The 19,989-nt window shown below is 44.3% G+C and overlaps 1 protein-coding gene across 2 annotated transcripts in view; it reads left to right on the plus strand.

Annotated features, from left to right (window-relative positions):
- LOC140725772 (polyhomeotic-like protein 3) overlaps nt 1-19,989 on the plus strand; it is a 163,520-nt gene that overhangs the window by 125,899 nt on the left and 17,632 nt on the right. For both annotated transcript variants that reach the window (XM_073041658.1, XM_073041659.1), the window contains exons 13-14: nt 3,700-3,814; nt 11,389-11,539. In XM_073041658.1, coding sequence (XP_072897759.1) covers nt 3,700-3,814; nt 11,389-11,539 — 266 coding nt within the window. The remainder of the gene's footprint in view (nt 1-3,699; nt 3,815-11,388; nt 11,540-19,989) is intronic.

The raw sequence follows: 19,989 nt of genomic DNA on the forward strand, positions 1-19,989 counted from the left end.
TACTCTCTGGCTAAAGAAGTTCCTCCTTACCTCTGTTTTAAAAGGTCACCCCTCAATTTTGAGGCTGTGTCCTCTAGTTCTGGATGCCCCACCACAGGGAACATACTCTCCACATCCTCCCCATCTAGTCCTTTCAACATTTGGTAGTGTTCAATGAGATCCCTCCGCATACTTCTAAATTCCAGTGAGTACAGGCCCAAAGCTCCAAACGCTCCTCATATGTTAACCCCTTCATTCTTGGAATCATCCTTGTGAACCTCCTCTGGACTCTGTCCAATGACAACTCATCCTTTCTGAGATATGGGGCCAAACTGTTGACGATGCTCGAAATGCAGCCTGACTAGCATCTTATAAAGCCTCAGCATTATCTCCTTGTTTTTATATTCTATTCCCCTTAAAATAAGTGCCAACATCACATTTGCCTTCTTTACCACAGACTCAACCCATAAATTAACCTTCTGAGAGTCTTACATGAGGACTCCTGTCTCTTTGCACCTCTGATGTTTGAATTTTCTCCCCATTTAGATAATATTACGCACTATTGTTAGTTCCACCAAAATGCATTATCATACATTTCCCAAGACTGCATTCCATCTGCCACTTTTTTGCCCATTCTTCCAATTTGTCTAAGCCCTGCTGTAATCCCATTGCTTCTTCAGCACTACCTACCCCTCCACCTGTCATCATATCATCCACAAACTTTGCCACAAAACCATCAATTCCATTATCCAAATCATTGACAAACAATGTGAAAAGTAGTGTCCCAATACTGACCCCTGAGGAACACCACTATTCACTGGCAGCCAATCAGAAAAGTCCTCCCTTTATTCTCACTTGCTGCCTCCTGCCTATCAGCCATTCCTCTATCCATGCCAGTATCTTTTTATTTTTATTTTATCTTGTTGAGCAGTCTCATGTGTACACCTTATCAAATGTCTTGTGAAAATCCAAGTAAGTGACATCCACTACCTCTCCTTTGTCTGCCCTGCTTGTTTCTTTTTCAAAGAACTCTTAACAGATTTGTCAAGCAAGATTTCCTTTCATAGAAACAATGCTGACTTTGACTTATTTTATCATTAGTCTCCAAGTACCCTGAAACCTCATCCTTAATAATAGACTGGGAAGTCACTTAGTTAGAAAAGGGGCCCAAAACTTCTCAGAATACTCCAAGTACGTCAAAGCATACATTGTAATGTGTTGTTTGCGTTAACATCCTATACACCTAAGGGTGTGTTGGGGGATACCCACAAGTATCTTCAGTCCCCACCAACACATCCCATCAATAAATTCATCTTTTCCTTTTTTCATCCTCTGACCTCCCAGTAAGTGAGCCAATAAACAGCACACATTTGAGCCTATCCTCTGCTGTTGTCTATCTGGAGTTTGCATGTTCTCTCTGTGACTACTTGGGTTTCCTCCGTCTGGTCCAGTTTCCATTAACATCCCAAAGACTTGGTGTCAGGTTAAGTTTATTATTGGATGCATATTTAGCCTTCAGCTCTGCTCTCTCTACACCCATGTCTGTGTGGTTAGGCACAGCTCAAATGCCATCTATAACTTTGCCAATGACTCATCAGTTGTCAGCAGAATTTCAGATGGTAATGAGGAGGCATACAGGAGTGAGATTGGCTGGTTGAGCAGCGTCACAATAACAACCTTGTACCCAACATCAGTAAGACCGAGGAATTGATTGTGAACTTCAGAAAGAGGAAGTCAAGGGAACACACACCAGTCCTCATTGAGTGATCGGCAGTGGATAAGCTGAGCAGCTCCAAGTTCCTGGGTGTCAGCATCTCTGAAGATCTGTCCTGGGCACCACATTTTGATGCAGTAATGAACAAAAGATAAAAGTTCACACACGTGTCAGTGATAATAAACCTGATTTTGATTGTCATGTGTTCCGTGATACAGGGAAAAGCTTTTTGTCTGCATGCCACTCAGACACATCATTCCATACATAAATCATCAGGATTTTAAAGAAAATACAGATTTGAGTGTTACAGTTAAAGGGAAGGTGTAGTACAGTAGACAAGTAAAGTGCAAGGGCTACAATGAGGTAGGTTAGTTGCTCTGTACTTTGCATTCCCCAACCATTTTTAATCCATTGATCCCTATCATTAACCAAGAGATCTGTGGACCCCAAATTGGGAACCCCTGGTCCCGAGTATTCAGGGGAGCACTAGAGAATTACTGAAGGTGGAGAGGAGGAGCAAGAGTGGTAGGGTAGGGATGGAGTGCAGATGGAGGATTAGTATCAATAGTAACAATCAGTTGGACGAACTCATTGGGTCAAGCAGCATCTGTGCGGAGGGAGAAGAATTGTCAGCGTTTCAAAGTTTTCATTGATTTAGAGATACAACCAGAACAGGCCCTTCCAGCCTTTCAAGCTGAGCTGCCCCGAATCCCCCGTCTAATCACAGGAAAATTTGCAATGACCAATTAACCTACCAATCGGTACATCTTTGGACTCTGGGAGGAAACTGGAGCACCCAGAGGAAACCCATGCGGATGTGAGGAGAGTTAAAGTAAATTTATTATCAAGATACATATGTGTTACCGTATGCAAATTTGAGATTAATTCTCAAGATTCAAATTCATTTATTGTCAAAGACTTATACAACCTTGAGATTTGTTCCTCACAAATAGCTGCAAAGCAAGAAAAAGAAGAATAAAAATAAAAATAAAAGACCAAACCTCAATGTGCATGAGAAAGAGTTTTTTTTTAAAAGCATGCAAACAATTGAAGCGAACAACAGCTGCATTCCAGTGAAGTTGAGAGAAGTTTATTGTCACTTAACTAAGCGCGCGTATATAACATATATAACCATGTAGTGGATATAGAAACAAGACAATGTTTCTCTGAACCAAAGTGTAAAGCACAGCAGTACACATAACACATGATAACTTATGAACATAACTTCTGAACCAAAATTGAGTTCTCAGATCTACTGAAACTGGAGAGGGTGCAAAGGAAGTTCATGAAAATGATTGCAGGATTAACTGGCTTGTCAAATGAAGAATGTTTAATGGCTCTGGGCCTGTTTCCACTAGATTTAGAAGAAAGGGGGGTGAACTAATTGAAACCTATCGAATGGTGAAAGGCCTTGGATAGAGTGGATCTGGAGAGGATGTTTGCTGTGGTAAGACTGGAGGACACAGCTTCAAGATAGAGGTGGGGTCCTTTTAGAACGGAGATGAGAAGGAATTTCTTTAGTCAGAAGTTGATGAGTATGTGGAAGTCATTGCCACAAGGCAGCTCAGGGCATTGGAGTTTGGAGTTCACTGTGGGTGTCCTCTGTAAGCCAGTCCTCCTGTGCTCCAATTTCCTCCCACAGTTCAGAGACATACCAGTTAGAAGGTTAGTTTGCCGTTATAAATTGTCCTGTGGTTAGGTAAGGATTAAATTGGGGTCTATTGGGGATTGCTGGGCAGTGCAGCTCAAAGGGCCTTTTCCGCACAACATCTGTAAAATAAATAAATAGAAACTGGACCACCCTCCCAGCAACATGGTGCTGTAAACTTCCCTGTTCTATTTGTTTCAAAAGGTCAAGAACCACAGTTAAAGATGGTACACACTGCAGAAATTCACACACCCCAGCAATTGGGTGATCACAGTAGTTCACGCTCTGTAGAACACGCCCCACCCAACAACCTGACTCACATCACAGAATGATGATGTTTTTGTTATTGAAATTTCAGAAGGGATGGAGGGTGGCGACCCACATATGCTGAAGTGCGAATTCTGTGGTAAAATGGATTATGCACACAAGTTCAGAAGATCAAAGCGATTCTGCTCCATGTCCTGTGCCAAAAGGTACGACTTTAGTGGTTGTGTATTCAGTGCTGCTATGTGCTGGTTAAGGTTAATATATAAGCAAATGAGTAACTTTTGATAAATTTCCTGGACATTAGCTAAATCAGATACAGTAAGCATTTGATAATTGGCTACACACACAAAATGGAAGAACTCAGCAGGTCAGGCAGCATCTATGGAGAAGAGTTTTCCAGTGGACATTTCAGGCCGAGATCCTTCTGCAGAACTGAGACAGATGTGGGGAGATGCCTGAATAGAAAGGTCGGGGGATGGAAAGGAGGCTAGCTAGAAGGTGATAGGTGAAGCCAGTGGGTGGAAAATGTCGAGGCTGGAGAGGAAAGAATCTGAGAGGAGAGGAGAGCAGACCATTGAAGGAAGGGAAGTAAGAGGGCACCCAGAGGGAGGTGATAGGCAGGTGAGAAGTGAAAGGTCGGGGGGGGGGGCGCAGTGGGAATTGGTTTACTGGAAGGAGAAGTCAGTATTCATGACATCAGGTTGGAGGGTACCCAGACAGAATATAAGGTGTTGCTACTCCACCCTGAGATAGGTCTCATCTTGGCACGAGGAGTCCATGGATCGAAACGTCGGAACGGGAATGGGAATTAAAATGTTTGGCCATCAGGTAACATGACAACCAGCTGTTCGATTGTTCAGAAATCTTGATGGTTGCATGGTAGCGAAGCAGTTAGCACAGTGCTTCACGGCACAAGCAGTAAGATCAAGGTTCAATTCCTACTGCTGCCTTTAAGGATTAATTTAAAACAAAATTAATAAAAATAAATAAAATGACCAAAGTACATATATATGTCACTGTATACAACTTTGAGGTTCATTTTCTTGTGGGCATTCACAGTAGATACAAGGAATACAATAGAATCAATGAAAAAGCTCACACAAACAACGAAGAGGAAACAATTGATGTGCAAAAGAAAATAAACAGTGTAAATAATAAAATAAATAAATAAACAAACAAACAAACAAAAAATGTCATTGACAGCATGAGTTGTAGAGTCCTTGAAAGTGAGTCCACAGGTTGTGGAATCAGCTCACTGTTGAAGTGAGTCAAGTCATGCACGCTGGTTCAGGAGCCCGATGGTTGAAGGTAAATAACAAGGGGCCAAATGTCGGATCCTCCTCTTCGTACATGTCAGACCATGTTGGAATGATAGTGTAAGAACATAGCAGAAGAGATCTGCTCAGACATTCAATCGGATTGTGTTTGATCTGCTTCAGGTCTCAACTCCTTTGCTAGTCACCCATTACCCTCAATTCCATCCTCCTTCACAAGTGTGCCTGTTTTCCCCTGTTACCCAGCCTCCACAAGCCTCCGTGATAGACAATTCCAGAGATTTATTACCCTCGGCAAGACATTTCTGACCACCTCAGTTTTAACTGACTGCCCTCTTCTCTCCAAAATACACTCAGTGACAAGTTTATTAGGTACACCTGCACACCTGCTCATTAATGCAAATATCTAATCAGCCAATCATTTGTCAGCAACACAATGCATAAAAGCATGCAGACATGGTTTAGAGATTCAGTTGTTGTTCAGGCAAACATCAGAATGGGGAAGAAATGTGATCTAAGTGACTTAGGCTGCGTCCACACTAGACCGGATAAATCCGTATCCAAAGCTTTTTCTCTTCGTTTTGACCCTCCGTCCACACTGAAATGGCGTTTTCCTGCCCCGAAAACAGAGCTTATGTAAAATGCTCTCCAGAGTGTTTAAATCTGAAAACACCCGATTGGCCGGTGTAGTGTGTACGGGGTAACTGAAGCTTTTTAAAAATACTGTCAAGGTGTGCAGGAACAGATGGTAGCGGCAGCGCAGCACTTCATTGTTTTCTTGAACGCAACCTCCAACACCACAACACTGGAGGCCAGCTTCAGGAGACTGTCCCTGAGCAGAATGTTACTGCAGCTTTGCAGTATGACAGAGAATTTCAGCCCCCCAAACAACCTAACAATTTCAGAACAGACGGCAATGAGACCGAAGCCAGAAGAGTTAGAAATGTGCTCACCAAATACTTTGACCCATAACTTACTGAATAAGTAAGTATTCTCACTTTGCCTTGTTTTCTGTCCTTGCTTGTATAAGGTGGTTTACCAATTTATACAAGTACTTCTCTGACAATAGATGTGTTACAGCCGAATGTAACGTTGTATGGAAATACAAGATAACACTGATGCAGACATGTTTTATACATTTAACAAGGTGCTTTATTAATGTATTGCTTGTGCAAACATTGAATAGATTGAATTGTCACTACTTCCAAAATGTTATTTTTAAGTAGTCGCTTGTGTTTGGCATAGACATGAAAATGTTAAGGCCAAAACAGGAAAATTGAAAGTTTCACTTTTACTCAGGTAAAAATAAAATCACTTTTGCCCAGTAAACACGAGGAAATCTGCAGATGCTGGAAATTCAAGCAACACACACAAAATTCTGGTGGAACGCAGCAGGCCAGGCAGCATCTATAGGAAGAAGTACAGTTGACATTTCGGGCTGAGGCCCTTCGTCAGGACTAACTGAAAGAAAAGATAGTAAGAGATTTGAAAGAAGGGGGGGGGAAATACAAAATGATAGGAGAAGCTAAGAGCTGGAAAGGTGATTGGCAAAAGGGATACACAGCTGGAAAAGGGAAAGGATCATGGGATGGGAGGCCTAGAGAGAAAGAAAGGGGGAGGGGAGCACCAGAGGGAGATGGAGAACAGGCAAAGAGTGATGGGCAGAGAGAGAGAAAAAAAGGGGGGGAATAAATAAATCAGGGATGGGGTAAGAAGAGGAGGAGGAGCATTAACGTAAGTTAGAGAAATCAGTGTTCACGCCATCAGGTTGGAGGCAACCCAGACAGAATATAAGGTGTTGTTCCTCCAACCTGAGTGTGGCTTTATCTTGACAGTAGAGGAGGCCATGGATAGATATATCAGAATGGGAATGGGACGTGGAATTAAAATATGTGGCTACTGGGAGATCCAGTAACTCATTTTGTTGCACATGTTAAATACAGCAAAATAATACAGAAACACATGGAAAAAGTATAGGCAAACAAATGAGGTAACAGCAAATTTCAGTTTTGCCCAGTAACAAGCCTTATTGCATTTAGTTGTAGCTGTCGTCCCTTTCATCGGTGAAGAGTCTATGGCTGTAGGAAATGTTTCCAATACTGTCCATGAACTTCCTGTTGGTTGTCTCCATACGTTCCAGTATTTGTTTTTTTAGTTTTAAGTCCCCCTGCGCGAGAGCCAACAGCTGTCCGTCATTTGGCAATTTCCTTTTAAGTTTTTCTATTCTGTAACTGGACAAACGTGCTCCAAGTCTTTCACGGCGAGATTCAACACCAGACATGTTGCTTGTTTTCTGTAGATGTGTCCTGTGCATGCCCAGTAGGAGGAGATTCGCCCACATGCCCATTTTAATGTGGACGGAGGTATTTTCAAAATACCTGGTGTGGAAGTCTATTGTTTTTACGCAAAACCGGTGTTTTCAAAATTATCTGGTCTGGTGTGTATGTAGCCTTAGACTGTGGACTGATTGTTGGTGATAGACAGGTGACTTGAGGATTACAGAAGTTGCTGATCTGGGTTTTTTACACAGAGCAGTCTCGCGAGTTTACAGAGAATGGAGTGAAAAAACAAAAAAATCCAGTGAGCAGGAGTTCTGTGGGTGAATACACCTTGCTAATTAGAGAGGTCAGAGGAGAATGGTTCAAGCTGACAGGAAGACGACAGTAACTCAAATAACCACATGTTACAAGTGATGTGCAGAACAGCATCTATGAATGCACAGCACATCAAAACTTGAAGCGAATGGGTTACAGCAGCGGAAGATCATGAACGTACACTCGGGCCACTTTATTACAAACAGTAGATACAGGAGGTATAACCCTCCCTGCACTCACACACTCACTCACTCACACGCACGCACACACATACACACACACACGGTGGAGCTGGTGAAGAGCGCAACAGTGAGAAAGCCATCATATCGTAGCAGTCAACTCAGTTAATGAATTGAATTGAATTGACTTTATTTCTTCATCCTTCACGTACATGAGGAGTAAAAATCTTAGGGGGCATCTACATCTAAATGTGCAATGTGCAATCATAGTAATTTATAATAAACAGAACAGCCATTATAATTTAGAGTACACTCAAATCAACATGAGTTAATCAGTCTGATGGCCTGGTGGAAGAAACTTCCCGCTGTTGGTCCTGGCTTTTATGCTGCGGTACCACTTCCCGGATGATAGCAGCTGGAATAGGTTGTGGTTGGGGTGACTCGGGTCCCCAATGATTCTTTTTTACACTCCTGTCCTTGTAAATGTCCTGAATCATGGGAAGTGCACAACTAAAGATGCACTGGGCTGTCTGCACCACTCTGCAGAGTCCTGCAATTACGGGAGGTACAGTTCCCATACCAAGCAGTGATGCAGCCAGTCAGGATGCTCTCAGTTGTGTCCCCTGTAGAAAGGCCTTAGGATTTGGGGGCCCATACCAAACTTCCTCAGCCGTCTGAAGTGAAAGAGGCGCTGTTGTGACTTTTTCTCCACACAGCTGGTGCGTAAGACCAATCAAAGTCCTTGGTAATGTGGATGCGGAGGAACTTGAAGCTGTTTACCCTCTCAACCCAAGATCTATTGATGTCAACAGCCTGTCTCCATTCCTCCTGTAATCCACAACCAACTCCTTTGTTTTTGCAACATTGAGGGAGAGATTGTTTTCTTGACACCACTGTGTCAGAGAGATGACTTCTTCCCCGTAGGCTACCTCGTTATTGTTTGAGAGTAGGCCAATCGAAGTAGTGTCATTGGCAAATTTAATTAGCAGATTAGAGCTGTGGGTGGCGACACAGTCATGAGTCTACAGGGAGTAAAGGAGGGGACTTAGTACACAGCCCTGAAGGGCTCCTGTGTTGAGAGTCAGAGGGCTGGAGATGAGGGAGCCCACTCTTACCAACTGCCGGCAATCTGACAGGAAGTCTAGGATCCAGCTACACAAGGCAGGGTCAAGGCCGAGGTATCTGTGCTTATTGTTGAGCATGGAAGGAACTGTGGTGTTGAATGCTGAACTGTAGTCCAAGAACAGCATTCTCACGTAAGCATTCTTCTTCTCCAGATGTGTAAAGATGGTATGTAGAGTAGTGGCTATTGCGTCGTCTGTTGGTTGGTTGTGTCGGTAGGGGAATTGTAGGGGGGTCGAATTGTAGTGGGACGATTTTCAGAAGTTTAACTACATGAACTTGCAGAGTGAGTTATCAACTTGCTTTATGTTCGCTGGCTTTTTTTTAGTTGGTTGGTTTATAATGTTGTAGAGGTAGAGGAGAATTATTCCTTCGTAAGAATACATACAGCCACAGAAAAGACATTGTTATTCCTTTCTCTGAGTCCAGGCTGTCTGTTGCACATTTTTAACTTTGTGCTTCAACACGAGAATATAGATGTGAGGCAGACTGCAGGAGTGGAACAGATTTTTGTTTTAAATACATGGATTATTGAACAGACTGAAAGGAAAATAATTTCCTCACTTGGCAATGGTGACTACATAAAACAGGCATAGCTTGTTTTCAAACTTGTGCTTAATATCTGCAGGCTGACCTACATGTGTCAGTCTCAATCATTCTGAGTCCAAAACGTTGCCAAAAGATGTGATGAAAGCAATCTCTATCAGATTGGCAGATCTACCAAGCTTTCTAACATGCCCAGAACCTTGAAAATCATCCAGCATTTCTTTTGAAGCTCTGTGGGGAGAAAATAAATCAAGTGCAAAGTTAATTATGATGGAGTTCTTTCCACTTGGCATCTCTGCACAGAATATACAGTCAGACAGAGGGAGCGGTTCTGGTGTCGATATTACAGGTTCCCTTTTATTGATTCATTGCCAAGACAAACTATTTTACCCTGTATAAATCCCGTCACAAACTGAACTAAACCAAACATTATGATCTGAAATATGATCAGGCACAAACACGGAAATATGCAGTGGAATTCCGGAATCATTGCAAGGCTGTTTAGTGGTCAGAAAACAAAAGTTATACTTTCAGTAAAGTTTCTTGGAACTTGCTAACTCCTGACATCTGGAGTGCTATGTCATATCAAAAGCTTTGCCTCTAATTTATTTTTGATTGTTCCATCTGTGATGAATGAACAAAATTCTCCAAAAGTTTTAGTCTGCCCTGAGAGGAGGTGGAGCCAAAAAAGGAGCATAAACTCATGTATGGATTAGCATCAGTACCTCATGGAAAATTGGAATCATGTTGGAATGTGCAAGTGGTTCAGGAAGATATGATGTACACTCAGTGACGATTTTATTAAGTACCTCCTGTACCTAATAAAGTGGCCACTGTGAGAAAAAGGTAAACTATAAACTGATTGACGTAGATGTACAATATGATGGGAGATTTGGTTGATTTGCATTGAAGCACGAAAGGGGATTTCTGTGGATGTCTGCAAGAAAATGAATCTCAGGGTAGTATATGCTGGCATATATGTATTTTGACCATAAATTTTCATTGAACTTTGAACTTGAACAGTGCTCAATCTGCTGAGTTCCTCAGCAGATCACGTGTTGCTCCAGATGCCAGCATCTGCAGTCTCTTGTGTCTCCAAAAGCAACTTGAGCACCACTTACATCTTAAGTACTTTTTATTTATAATTATTCTTTTGCATTTCTCCTTACTTTGCATCTTCAACGTCAATTTTGTTTATCTCTCTGCAGCTGCAGACTGTTCCCAACAAATCTCTCCAAATCTATGTCCAAGTATTTTGGTGAAGCAGCCTAAATCATGTTCAAACATTGGAAATGCTGAAAAGTTCAAGTTTATTATCATTCAGCTGTACACATGTATACAACCAAATGAGACAACATTCCTTCAGATCAAGGTGCACAACACAGTATGTACTGTATAGCTCACACACAACATACAAAGTAATATTACTACAGATTAACAAATAATAAGATGCAGTTACAATACAACTTTAAAAGTAAACAGTACAATGCTACAAAGGATCCACAGACAGAAAGTTCAACAGTGGTGTGCAGAAGAGCATCTCTGAATGCGCAACATGTTGAACTATGAAATAGATGGACTGCAGGAGCAGAAGACCATAAACACACACTCAGTGGCCACTTTATTAGATACCTCCTGTATCTAGTAAAGTGGCCACTGAGTGTAAATTAAAAACTATTAAAATATTTAAGTAAACTCAAGCAATTAAAAGTAAACTATTTTGTTAAATTTACTGTACACCTGGACTCCTTTCAATGTTCATAGAATATTGAGCCAATCTTTTAACCAAATCCAAATTCAATTGAATCCTTCCTTCCACTTTCACCTACATGCCTATCTAAGAATCTGTTAAGCCTTCCTACGAATGTCTTCATCACCAGCTGTCAGTGTTTCTCATTCAATTTCAGCTTGTGCAGCAATTTATAAAAATGGTTTCTGTGTCCTCTTTTTGACTTCTCACTATGTTCTATAGGGATTTCGCTACACTTTCCTGTTCTTCTGCTCCGTATAAACTAATGTGTTGCTTCTCTGTAGCAATTATTTCCCACCTCCTCCTCTCCTCCAGGTACAATGTAGGCTGCAGCAGGCGGATGGGGCTTTTTAAGTCTGACAAGAGCTCACGGTGGAACAGAAAGCCGGAGCCTCATGTGTTCAGTCGACGGGGGCGGAGAGCCAGCATTCTTGAAGGAGCGTCAGGAGACCACTTTATGAGACAGGTACAAGGGATGTGAGAACTACAAGTGCCGGCTCAATGCTTTGTTACACTTCTGGGTTAGTTAATGTTGCTTGAGTACAAAGCCAAGTGGGGATCAATAATATCCATGCCCAGTTGTAATGGAACATATTGCAATATGGTTTTACTTATAACACCATAAGAGATAGGAGCAGAACTAGGCCATTTGGCCCATTAAGTATGCTCTGTTATTCCATCATGGCCTATTATTATCCCCACTGACCCCCCCCCCCTCCGTTCTCCTGCCTTCTTCCCCTAACCTTTGAAGCCCTTACTAATCAGGAAATATCAATCTCCACTTTAAATATACCTAGTGACTCCACAGCTGTCTGTGGCAATGAATTCCACGGATTCACTGTCTTCTGACTGAAGAAATTCCTCCTCATCTCTATTCTAAAGGGATATTTTTGTTTAACAAAGCTTGTGCCCTCTGGTCCTAGACTCCCCACTACAGGAAGCATCTTCTCCACATCCACCCTATATAAGCCTTTCAATACTCAATAAGTTTCAATGAAATCTCTCCTCATTCTTCTAAACTCCAGGGAGTATAGGCCCAGAGCCATCAAACACTCCTCCGAATCATTCCCGTGAGCTTCCTCTGGCCCCTCTCCAACGCCAGCATATCCTTGCTTAGATAGGGGGCACAAACCTACTCATAATAAGTCATTCATGATAGTTTGGAATCAGGATAGAGGAACGTCCATTTAGAACAGAGATGAGGAGGAATTTTTTTAGCTGGAGGGTGGTGAATCTGGAATTCATTGCCACAGACATTGTGGAGGTCAAGCCATTGGGTATAATTAAAGTGGATTTTGATCAGTTTTTGATGAATAAGGGCGTCAAGGGTTATGGGAAGAAGGCAGGAGAATAGGGCTGAGAGGGATAATAAATCAGCTATGATCAAATGGCAGAGCAGACTCAATGGGCTGAACGGCCTAATTTTGCTTTTATGGTCTTGTGAGATTACCAGCAATAACAACATAAAAGATAATTTTGTCCTAAAAGGGTTATTATAACTTCATAGATGCATAAAGTCACAAATGCATAAACACACTCAGTCTTTGCCCAGGGAGAGAGAATCAAAAAATAGATGGTATAGGTTTAAGGCCAAAGGGAAATGATTTCAAAGGGACCTGAGAGGCAACTTCTTCGCACAGAATGTGGTTGATACGTGGAATGAGCTACCAGAGGAGGTGCTCGAGGCAAATACAATAATGGATAGGAAAGGATTATTGGGATACAGACCAACAATGGGTTAATACCCAGGGCATATTCAAAACCCGGACTCCAGCACCATCACTGCATGTTCCAACGGCCATGGATTTGCCCCCGCCGTCGATCTCGGCTGCCCCAGCTACCCAGGGCATATTGAAAACCTGGACTCCAGCACCATCAACGCAGGTTCCAACGACCAGGGATTGGCCCCCGCCGTCGATCTCGGCTGTCCCAGCAACCCAGGGCATATTGAAAACCCGGACTCCAGCACCATCAACATGGGTTCCAGCAACCATGGACAGTATCAAAGCGATTGCACAACCACCGACTGCGACTCCAGCCTTGAACTCCAGGCCGGGTCTTCACATGCTGCGATTGTGACTCCCGTTTCCCCTTCCCCCACCACCACTCTGAAATCCCCTCTCCCTCAGATCCCATCGTCAGCTCCTGGGCCCTCAGAGGTTCCATCTTCCTCTCACCCCAACTCTTCCCTCTCCACCGACACCACCAGGCTCCCTCCCCCCTCTGATCCGTGCCGGGTCTTTACCATTCCCTCCGACCTTCAAGTCTCTAAGGCAGAGTGCTCTGTCCTCAGTAAGGGCCTCATCTTTGTCCCCCTTCGCCCACACCTCAGTGAGTTCCACGTACGCCACGACACTAAACTCTTCCGCCGGCTCCGTCTCCAAGCTTACTTCTTTGACAAGGACTTTCCTACCCCCACCAATGACCCCTTCTCCCGTCTTCAACCCTCCTCCCTCCCGTCTTCAACCCTCCTCCTCTTCATGGACACCCCGCTCTGGTCTTCTGCCTGCTCTGGATCTCTTTATTGCTAATTGCCGACGAGACATCGACCGTCTGGACTTCACCACACCCTGTTCCAATTCCAACCTCACTCCTTCTGAACACTCTGCTCTCCGCTCTCTCCTCACCAATCCCAACCTCACTATAAAACCTGCTGATAAGGGGGGAGCTGTTGTTGTCTGGCGTACTGACCTCTACCTGGCTGAGGCACAGCAACAACTCTCTGATACCTTCTCTTATTTACCCCTTGATCATGACCCCACTAAGGAACACCAGGCCATTGTCTCCTGTACCATCACCAACCTTACCGGCTCTGGGGATCTCCCATCCACTGCCACCAACCTCATAGTTCCCACACCCCGCACTTCCCGTTTCTACCTCCTACCCAAGATCCACAAACCTGCCTGTCCAGGTAGATCTATTGTCTCAGCTTGCTCCTGCCCCACTGAACTAATTTCTGCATATCTTGACACTGTCTTATCCCCCCTTGTTCAATCTCTTCTCACCTATGTTCGTGACACTTCTCATGCTTTGAATTTTTTGAATGATTTTAAGTTCCCTGGCTCCCACCGCCTTATTTTCACCATGGACGTCCAGTCCCTATATACCTCTATCCCCCACCCGGATGGTCTCAAAGTTCTTCGCTTCTTTTTGGATTCCAGACCTAACCAATTCCCCTCTACCACCACTCTCCTCTGTCTAGCGGAATTAGTTCTTACTCTCAATAATTTCTCCTCTGGCTCCTCCCACTTCCTCCAAACCGAGGGTGTAGCCATGGGCACCTGTATGGGTCCCAGTTATTCCTGCCTTTTTGTTGGCTTTGTGGAACAGTCCATGTTCCAAGTCTATACGGGTATCCGTCCCCCTCTTCTCCTTCGCTACATCGATGACTGCATTGGCGCTGCCTCCTGCACACATGCTGAGCTCGTTGACTTCATTAACTTTGCCTCCAACTTTCACCCTGCCCTCAAATTTACCTGGTCCATTTCTGACACCTCCCTCCCTTTCTTGATCTTTCTGTCTCCATCTCTGGAGACGGCTTATCTACTGATATCTACTATAAGCCTACAGACTCTCACAGCTACCTGGACTATTCCTCTTCCCACCCTGTCTCTTGCAAAAATGGTATCCCCTTCTCACAATTCCTCCATTTCCGCCGCATCTGCTCTCAGGATGAGGCTTTTCATTCCAGGATGAAGGAGATGCCTTCCTTTTTTAAACAAAGGGGCTTCCCTTCTTCCACCATCAACTCTGCTCTCAAACACATCTCTCCCATTTCCCGCACATCTGCCCTCACCCCATCCGCCTGCTACCCCACTCGGGATAGGGTTCCCCTTGTCCTCACCTACCACCCCACCAGCCTCCAGGTCCAATGTATAATTCTCCGTAACTTCCGCCACCTCCAACAGGATCCCACCACCAAGCACATCTTTCCCTCCCCCTTCTGCTTTCCGCAGGGATCGCTGCCTGCACGACTCCCTTGTCCACTTGTCCCCCCCATCCCTTCCCACCGATCTCCCTCCCGGCACTTATCCTTGTAAGGAGAACAAGTGCTACACCTGCCCTTACACTTCCTCCCTCACCACCATTCAGGGCCCCAGACAGTCCTTCCAGGTGAGGCGACATTTCACCTGTGAGTCGGCTGGTGTGGTATACTGTGTCTGGTGCTCCCGGTGTGGCCTTTTATATATTGGTGAGACTCGACGCAGACTGGGAAACCGTTTCGCTGAACACCTACGCTCGGTCCGCCAGAGAAAGCAGGATCTCCCAGTGGCCACACATTTTAATTCCACGTCCCATTCCCATTCTGATATGTCTAACCATGGCCTCCTCTACTGTCAAAATTAATCCAAACTCAGGTTGGAGGAACAACACCTTATATACCGGCTGGGTAGTCTCCAATCTGATGGCATGAACATTGACTTCTCTAACTTCCGTTAATGCCCCTCCTCCCCTTCTTACCCCATCCCTGACATATTTAGTTGTTTGCCTGTTCGCCATCTCCCTCTGGTGCTTCCCCCTCCCCTTTCTTTCTCCCGAGGCCTCCCATCCCATGATCCTTTCTTTTCTCCAGCTCTGTATCCCTTTTGCCAATCACCTTTCCAGCTCTCAGCTTCACCCCACCCCCTCCGGTCTTCTCCTATCATTTCGCATTTTCTCCTCCCCCTACTACTTTCAAATCTCTTAGTATCTTTCCTTTCAGTTAGTGCTGACGAAGGGTCTCGGCCGGAAACGTCAACAGTGCTTCTCCTTATAAATGCTGCCTGGCCTGCTGTGTTCCACCAGCATTTTGTGTGTGTTGTTTGAATTTCCAGCATCTGCAGATATCCTATGGGTAAATGAGACTAGTGTGAAACATAAACATAGAAACATAGAAAACCTACAGCATAATACAGGCTGTTCGGCCCACAATGCTCTGCTGAACATGTGCTTACTTTAGAAATTACCTCGGTATACCCATAGCCCTCTATTGTTCGCAACTCCATGTACCTATCTAGGAGTCTCTTAAAAGACCCTTTTGTATCCGCCTCCCCCACTGTCGTCGGCAGTGCACACAGTCACCACTCTACATAAAAAACTTACCCCTGACATCTCTGTACCTACTTCCAAGCACCTTAAAACTGTACCCTCTCATGTTATCCATTTCAGCCCTGGGAAAAAGCCTCTGACTATTTGCATGATCAATGCCTCTCATCAACTTGTACAGCTCTATCAGGTCACCATCTTCCGTTGCTCCAAGGAGAAAGGGCTGAGTTCACTCAACTTATTCTCGTAAGGCATGCTGTCCAATCCAGGCAACATCCTTGTCAATCTCCTCTGCACCCTTTGTATAGTTTCCACATCCTTCCTTTAGTGAAGTGACCAGAACTGAGCAGAGTACTCCAAGTGGAGTCTGACCAGGGTCCTATATAACTGCAACATTCCCTCTCGGCTCTTGAACTCAGTCCCACGGTTGATGAAGGCCATTACACTGTATGCCTTCTTAACCACACAGTCAACCTGTGTAGCAACTTTGAGTGTCCTATGGACTCAGACCTCAAGAACCCTCTGATGCTCAACACTGCCAAGTCTTACCATTAATACCATATTGTGCCATCATATTTGACCTACCAAAATGAACCATCTCACACTTATCTGGGTTGAACTCTATCTGCCTCTTCTCAGCCCAGTTTTGCTCTTAATTGATGTCCCGCTGTAACCTCTGACAGTCCTTCACAATATACACAACACCACCCAACCTTTGTGTCATCAGCAAATATAGTAACCCATCCCACCACTTCCTCATGCAGGTCATTTATAAAAATCACAAAGAGAAGGGGTACCAGAACAGATCCCTGAGGCACACTACTGGTCACAAGCCTCCATGTGACCCATATGACCCATCTACAATCACCCTTGGCCTTCTCTGTGCAAGCCAGTTCTGGATCCACAAAGCAAGGTCTCCTTGGATCTCATGCCTACTTACTTTCTAAATAAGCCTTGCATGGGGTGCCTTATCAAATGCTTTGCTGAAATCCATATATACTACATCTACTACTCTACCTTCATCAATGTGCTTAGTCACATCCTCAAAAAATTCAATCGGGCTCGTAAGGCATGACCTGCCTTTGACAAAGCCATGCTGACTATTCCTTATCATATTATGCTTCTCCAAATGTTCGTAAACCCTGCATCTCAGGATCTTCTCCATCAACTTACCAACCACTCACTGGTCTGTAATTTTCTGGGCTATCCCTACTCCCTTTCTTGAATAAGGGAACAACATTTGTAACCCTCCAATCTTCCAGAACCTCTAATTTCATGGATGATGCCAGAATGATCATTGCCAGAAGCTCAGCAATCTCCTCCCTCACTCTCCACAGTAGCCTGGGGTATATCTCGTCCGGTCCCAGTGATTTATCCAACTTGATGCTTTCCAAAAGTTCCAGCACATCCACTTTCTTAATGTCTATATGCTCAAGCTTTCAGTCCGCTGTAAGTCATTCCTACAATCGCCAAGGTCCTTTTCTGTAACGAATACTGAAGCAAAGTATTCATTAAGTACCTCCGCTACCTCCTCCAGTTCTATGCACACTTTTCCACTGTCATGCCTGATTGGTCTTATTCTTTCACATCTTATCCTCTTGCTCTTCACATACTTGTAGAATGCCTTGGGGTTTTCCTTAATCCTGCTCGCCATGGCCTTCTCACTCTCGTAATTTTATTCTTAAGCACCCTCCTGCTAGCCTTATACTTTTCCAGATCTCTATCTAATTACCTAGTTTTTTGAACCCTTCATAAGCTTTTCTTCTTGACTAGATTTTCAACTGCCTTTGTTCACCATGGTACCTGTACCCTACTATCCTTTCTCTGTCTCATTGGAACATACCTATGCAGAACACCATGCAAATATCCCCTGAACATTTGCCACATTTCTGCCATATATTTCCCTGAGAACATCTGCTCCCAATTTATGATTCCAAGCTCCTGCCTGATAGCTTCATATTTCCCCTTACTCAAACACTTTCCTAACCTGTCTGTCCTGTCCCTCTCCAATGCTATGGCAAAGGAGATAGAATTGTGATCACTATCTCCAATATGCTCTCCCACTGAGAGACCTGACACCTGACCAGGTTCATTTTCAAATACCAGATCAAGTACAGCCTCTTCTCTTGTAAGGCTTATGTACATACTGTGTCAGGAAGCTTTCCTAAACATGCCTAACAAACTTCACTCCATTTAAATCCCTTGCTCTAGGGAAATGTCAATCAGTATTTGGGAAATTAAAATCCCCCATCATGACAACCCTGTTATTACTGTGCCATTACAGAATCTGTCTCCCTATCTGCTCCTTGGTGTCGTCGTTACTATTGAGTGGTCTATAAAAACACCCAGTAGAGTTATTGACCCCTTCCTGTTTCCAGCTTCCACCCACAGAGACTCAGTAGACAATCTCTCCATGACTTTCTCCTTTATTGCAGCAGTGGCATGATCTCTGATCAGCAGTGCCACAGCTCCACTTCTTTTGCCTCCCTCCCTGTCCTTTCTGAAATATCTAAAACCTGGTACTATAAGTAGCCATTCTTGCCTCTGAGCCATCCAAGTCTTTGTAATGGCCACAACATCATAGCTCCAAGTACTGATCCATGCTCTAAGCTCATCCTGACAAAGGGTCTCGGCCCGAAATGTCAACAGTGCTTCTCCTATAGATGCTGCCTGGCCTGCTGTGTTCCACCAGCATTTTGTGTGTGTTGTCTAAGCTCATCTGCCTTGTTCATGATACTCCTTGCATTGAAATAGAGACATCTTAAACCATCAGTCTGAACGCATCCCTTCTCCATCACCTGTCTAGTCTCCTTCTGACACTGCCTGCAAGCTTTCTCTGTTCATGAGCCAACCACCCCTTCCTCCATCTCTTCAGTCTGGCTCCCAACCCTCATCAATTCTAGTTTAAACTCTCCTCAATAGCCTTAGCAAACCTCCCTGCCAGAATATTGGTCTCCCTGGGATTCAAGTGCAACCTGTCCTTTTTGTACAGGTCATGCCTAATCCAAAAGAGGTCCCAATGATCCAGAAATCTGAATCCCTGCCCCTTGCTCCAATCCCTCAGCCATGCATTTATCCTCCACCTCACTTTATTCCTATACTAACTGTTGCGTGGCATAGGCAGTAAGTCTGAGATTACTACTTTTGAGGTCCTGCTTCTCAGCTTCTTTCCCAATTCCCTGTAGTCTGTTTTCAGGACCTCCTCCCTTTCTTACCTATGTCGTTGGTACCAAAATGTACCATGACCTCTGGCTGTTCAGCTTCTCACTTCAGGATATCATGGACACGATCAGAAGAATCCCAGACCCTGGCACCTGGGAGGCAATCTACCATCTGTTTCTTCCCCACATCCACAGAATTGCCTGTTTGACCCCCTAACTATTGAGTCCCCTATCACTGCTGCCATCCTCTTCCTGTCCTTCTATGTCAGAGGTATGGCCACTGTTGCTTCTTCCAGGTAGGTCATTCCCCACTTCCCCCAACAGTACTCAAACAGGAGTACTTATTGTTAAGGGGGACAGCCACAGGGGTACTCTCTAGGATTTAACTATTGCCCTTCCCTCTCCTGACTGTTACCCCCTTTATCTGTCTCCCGAGGCCCTGATATGACTACTTGCCTATGGCTCTTCTCTATCACCTCCTCACTCTCCCTGACCAGACAAAGTTCATCAAGCTGCATCTCCAGTTCCCTATTCTGGTCCCTACGGAGCTGCAGCTTGACACACCTGGTGCAGATGTGGCCATCTGGGAGGCTGGGAGTCTCCTGGACGTCCCACATCTGACACCTAGTACAGAACACCGACCTTGCAGACATACTTCCTAATCCTATTCTTCACAAGTAACTTAATCTCATTTCAACCCGTTATCGCCGAAGCCCCGTTGTGCCGAAGC

Source organism: Hemitrygon akajei, chromosome 3 (assembly GCF_048418815.1).
Source record: "Hemitrygon akajei chromosome 3, sHemAka1.3, whole genome shotgun sequence".
NCBI lineage: Eukaryota > Metazoa > Chordata > Chondrichthyes > Myliobatiformes > Dasyatidae > Hemitrygon > Hemitrygon akajei.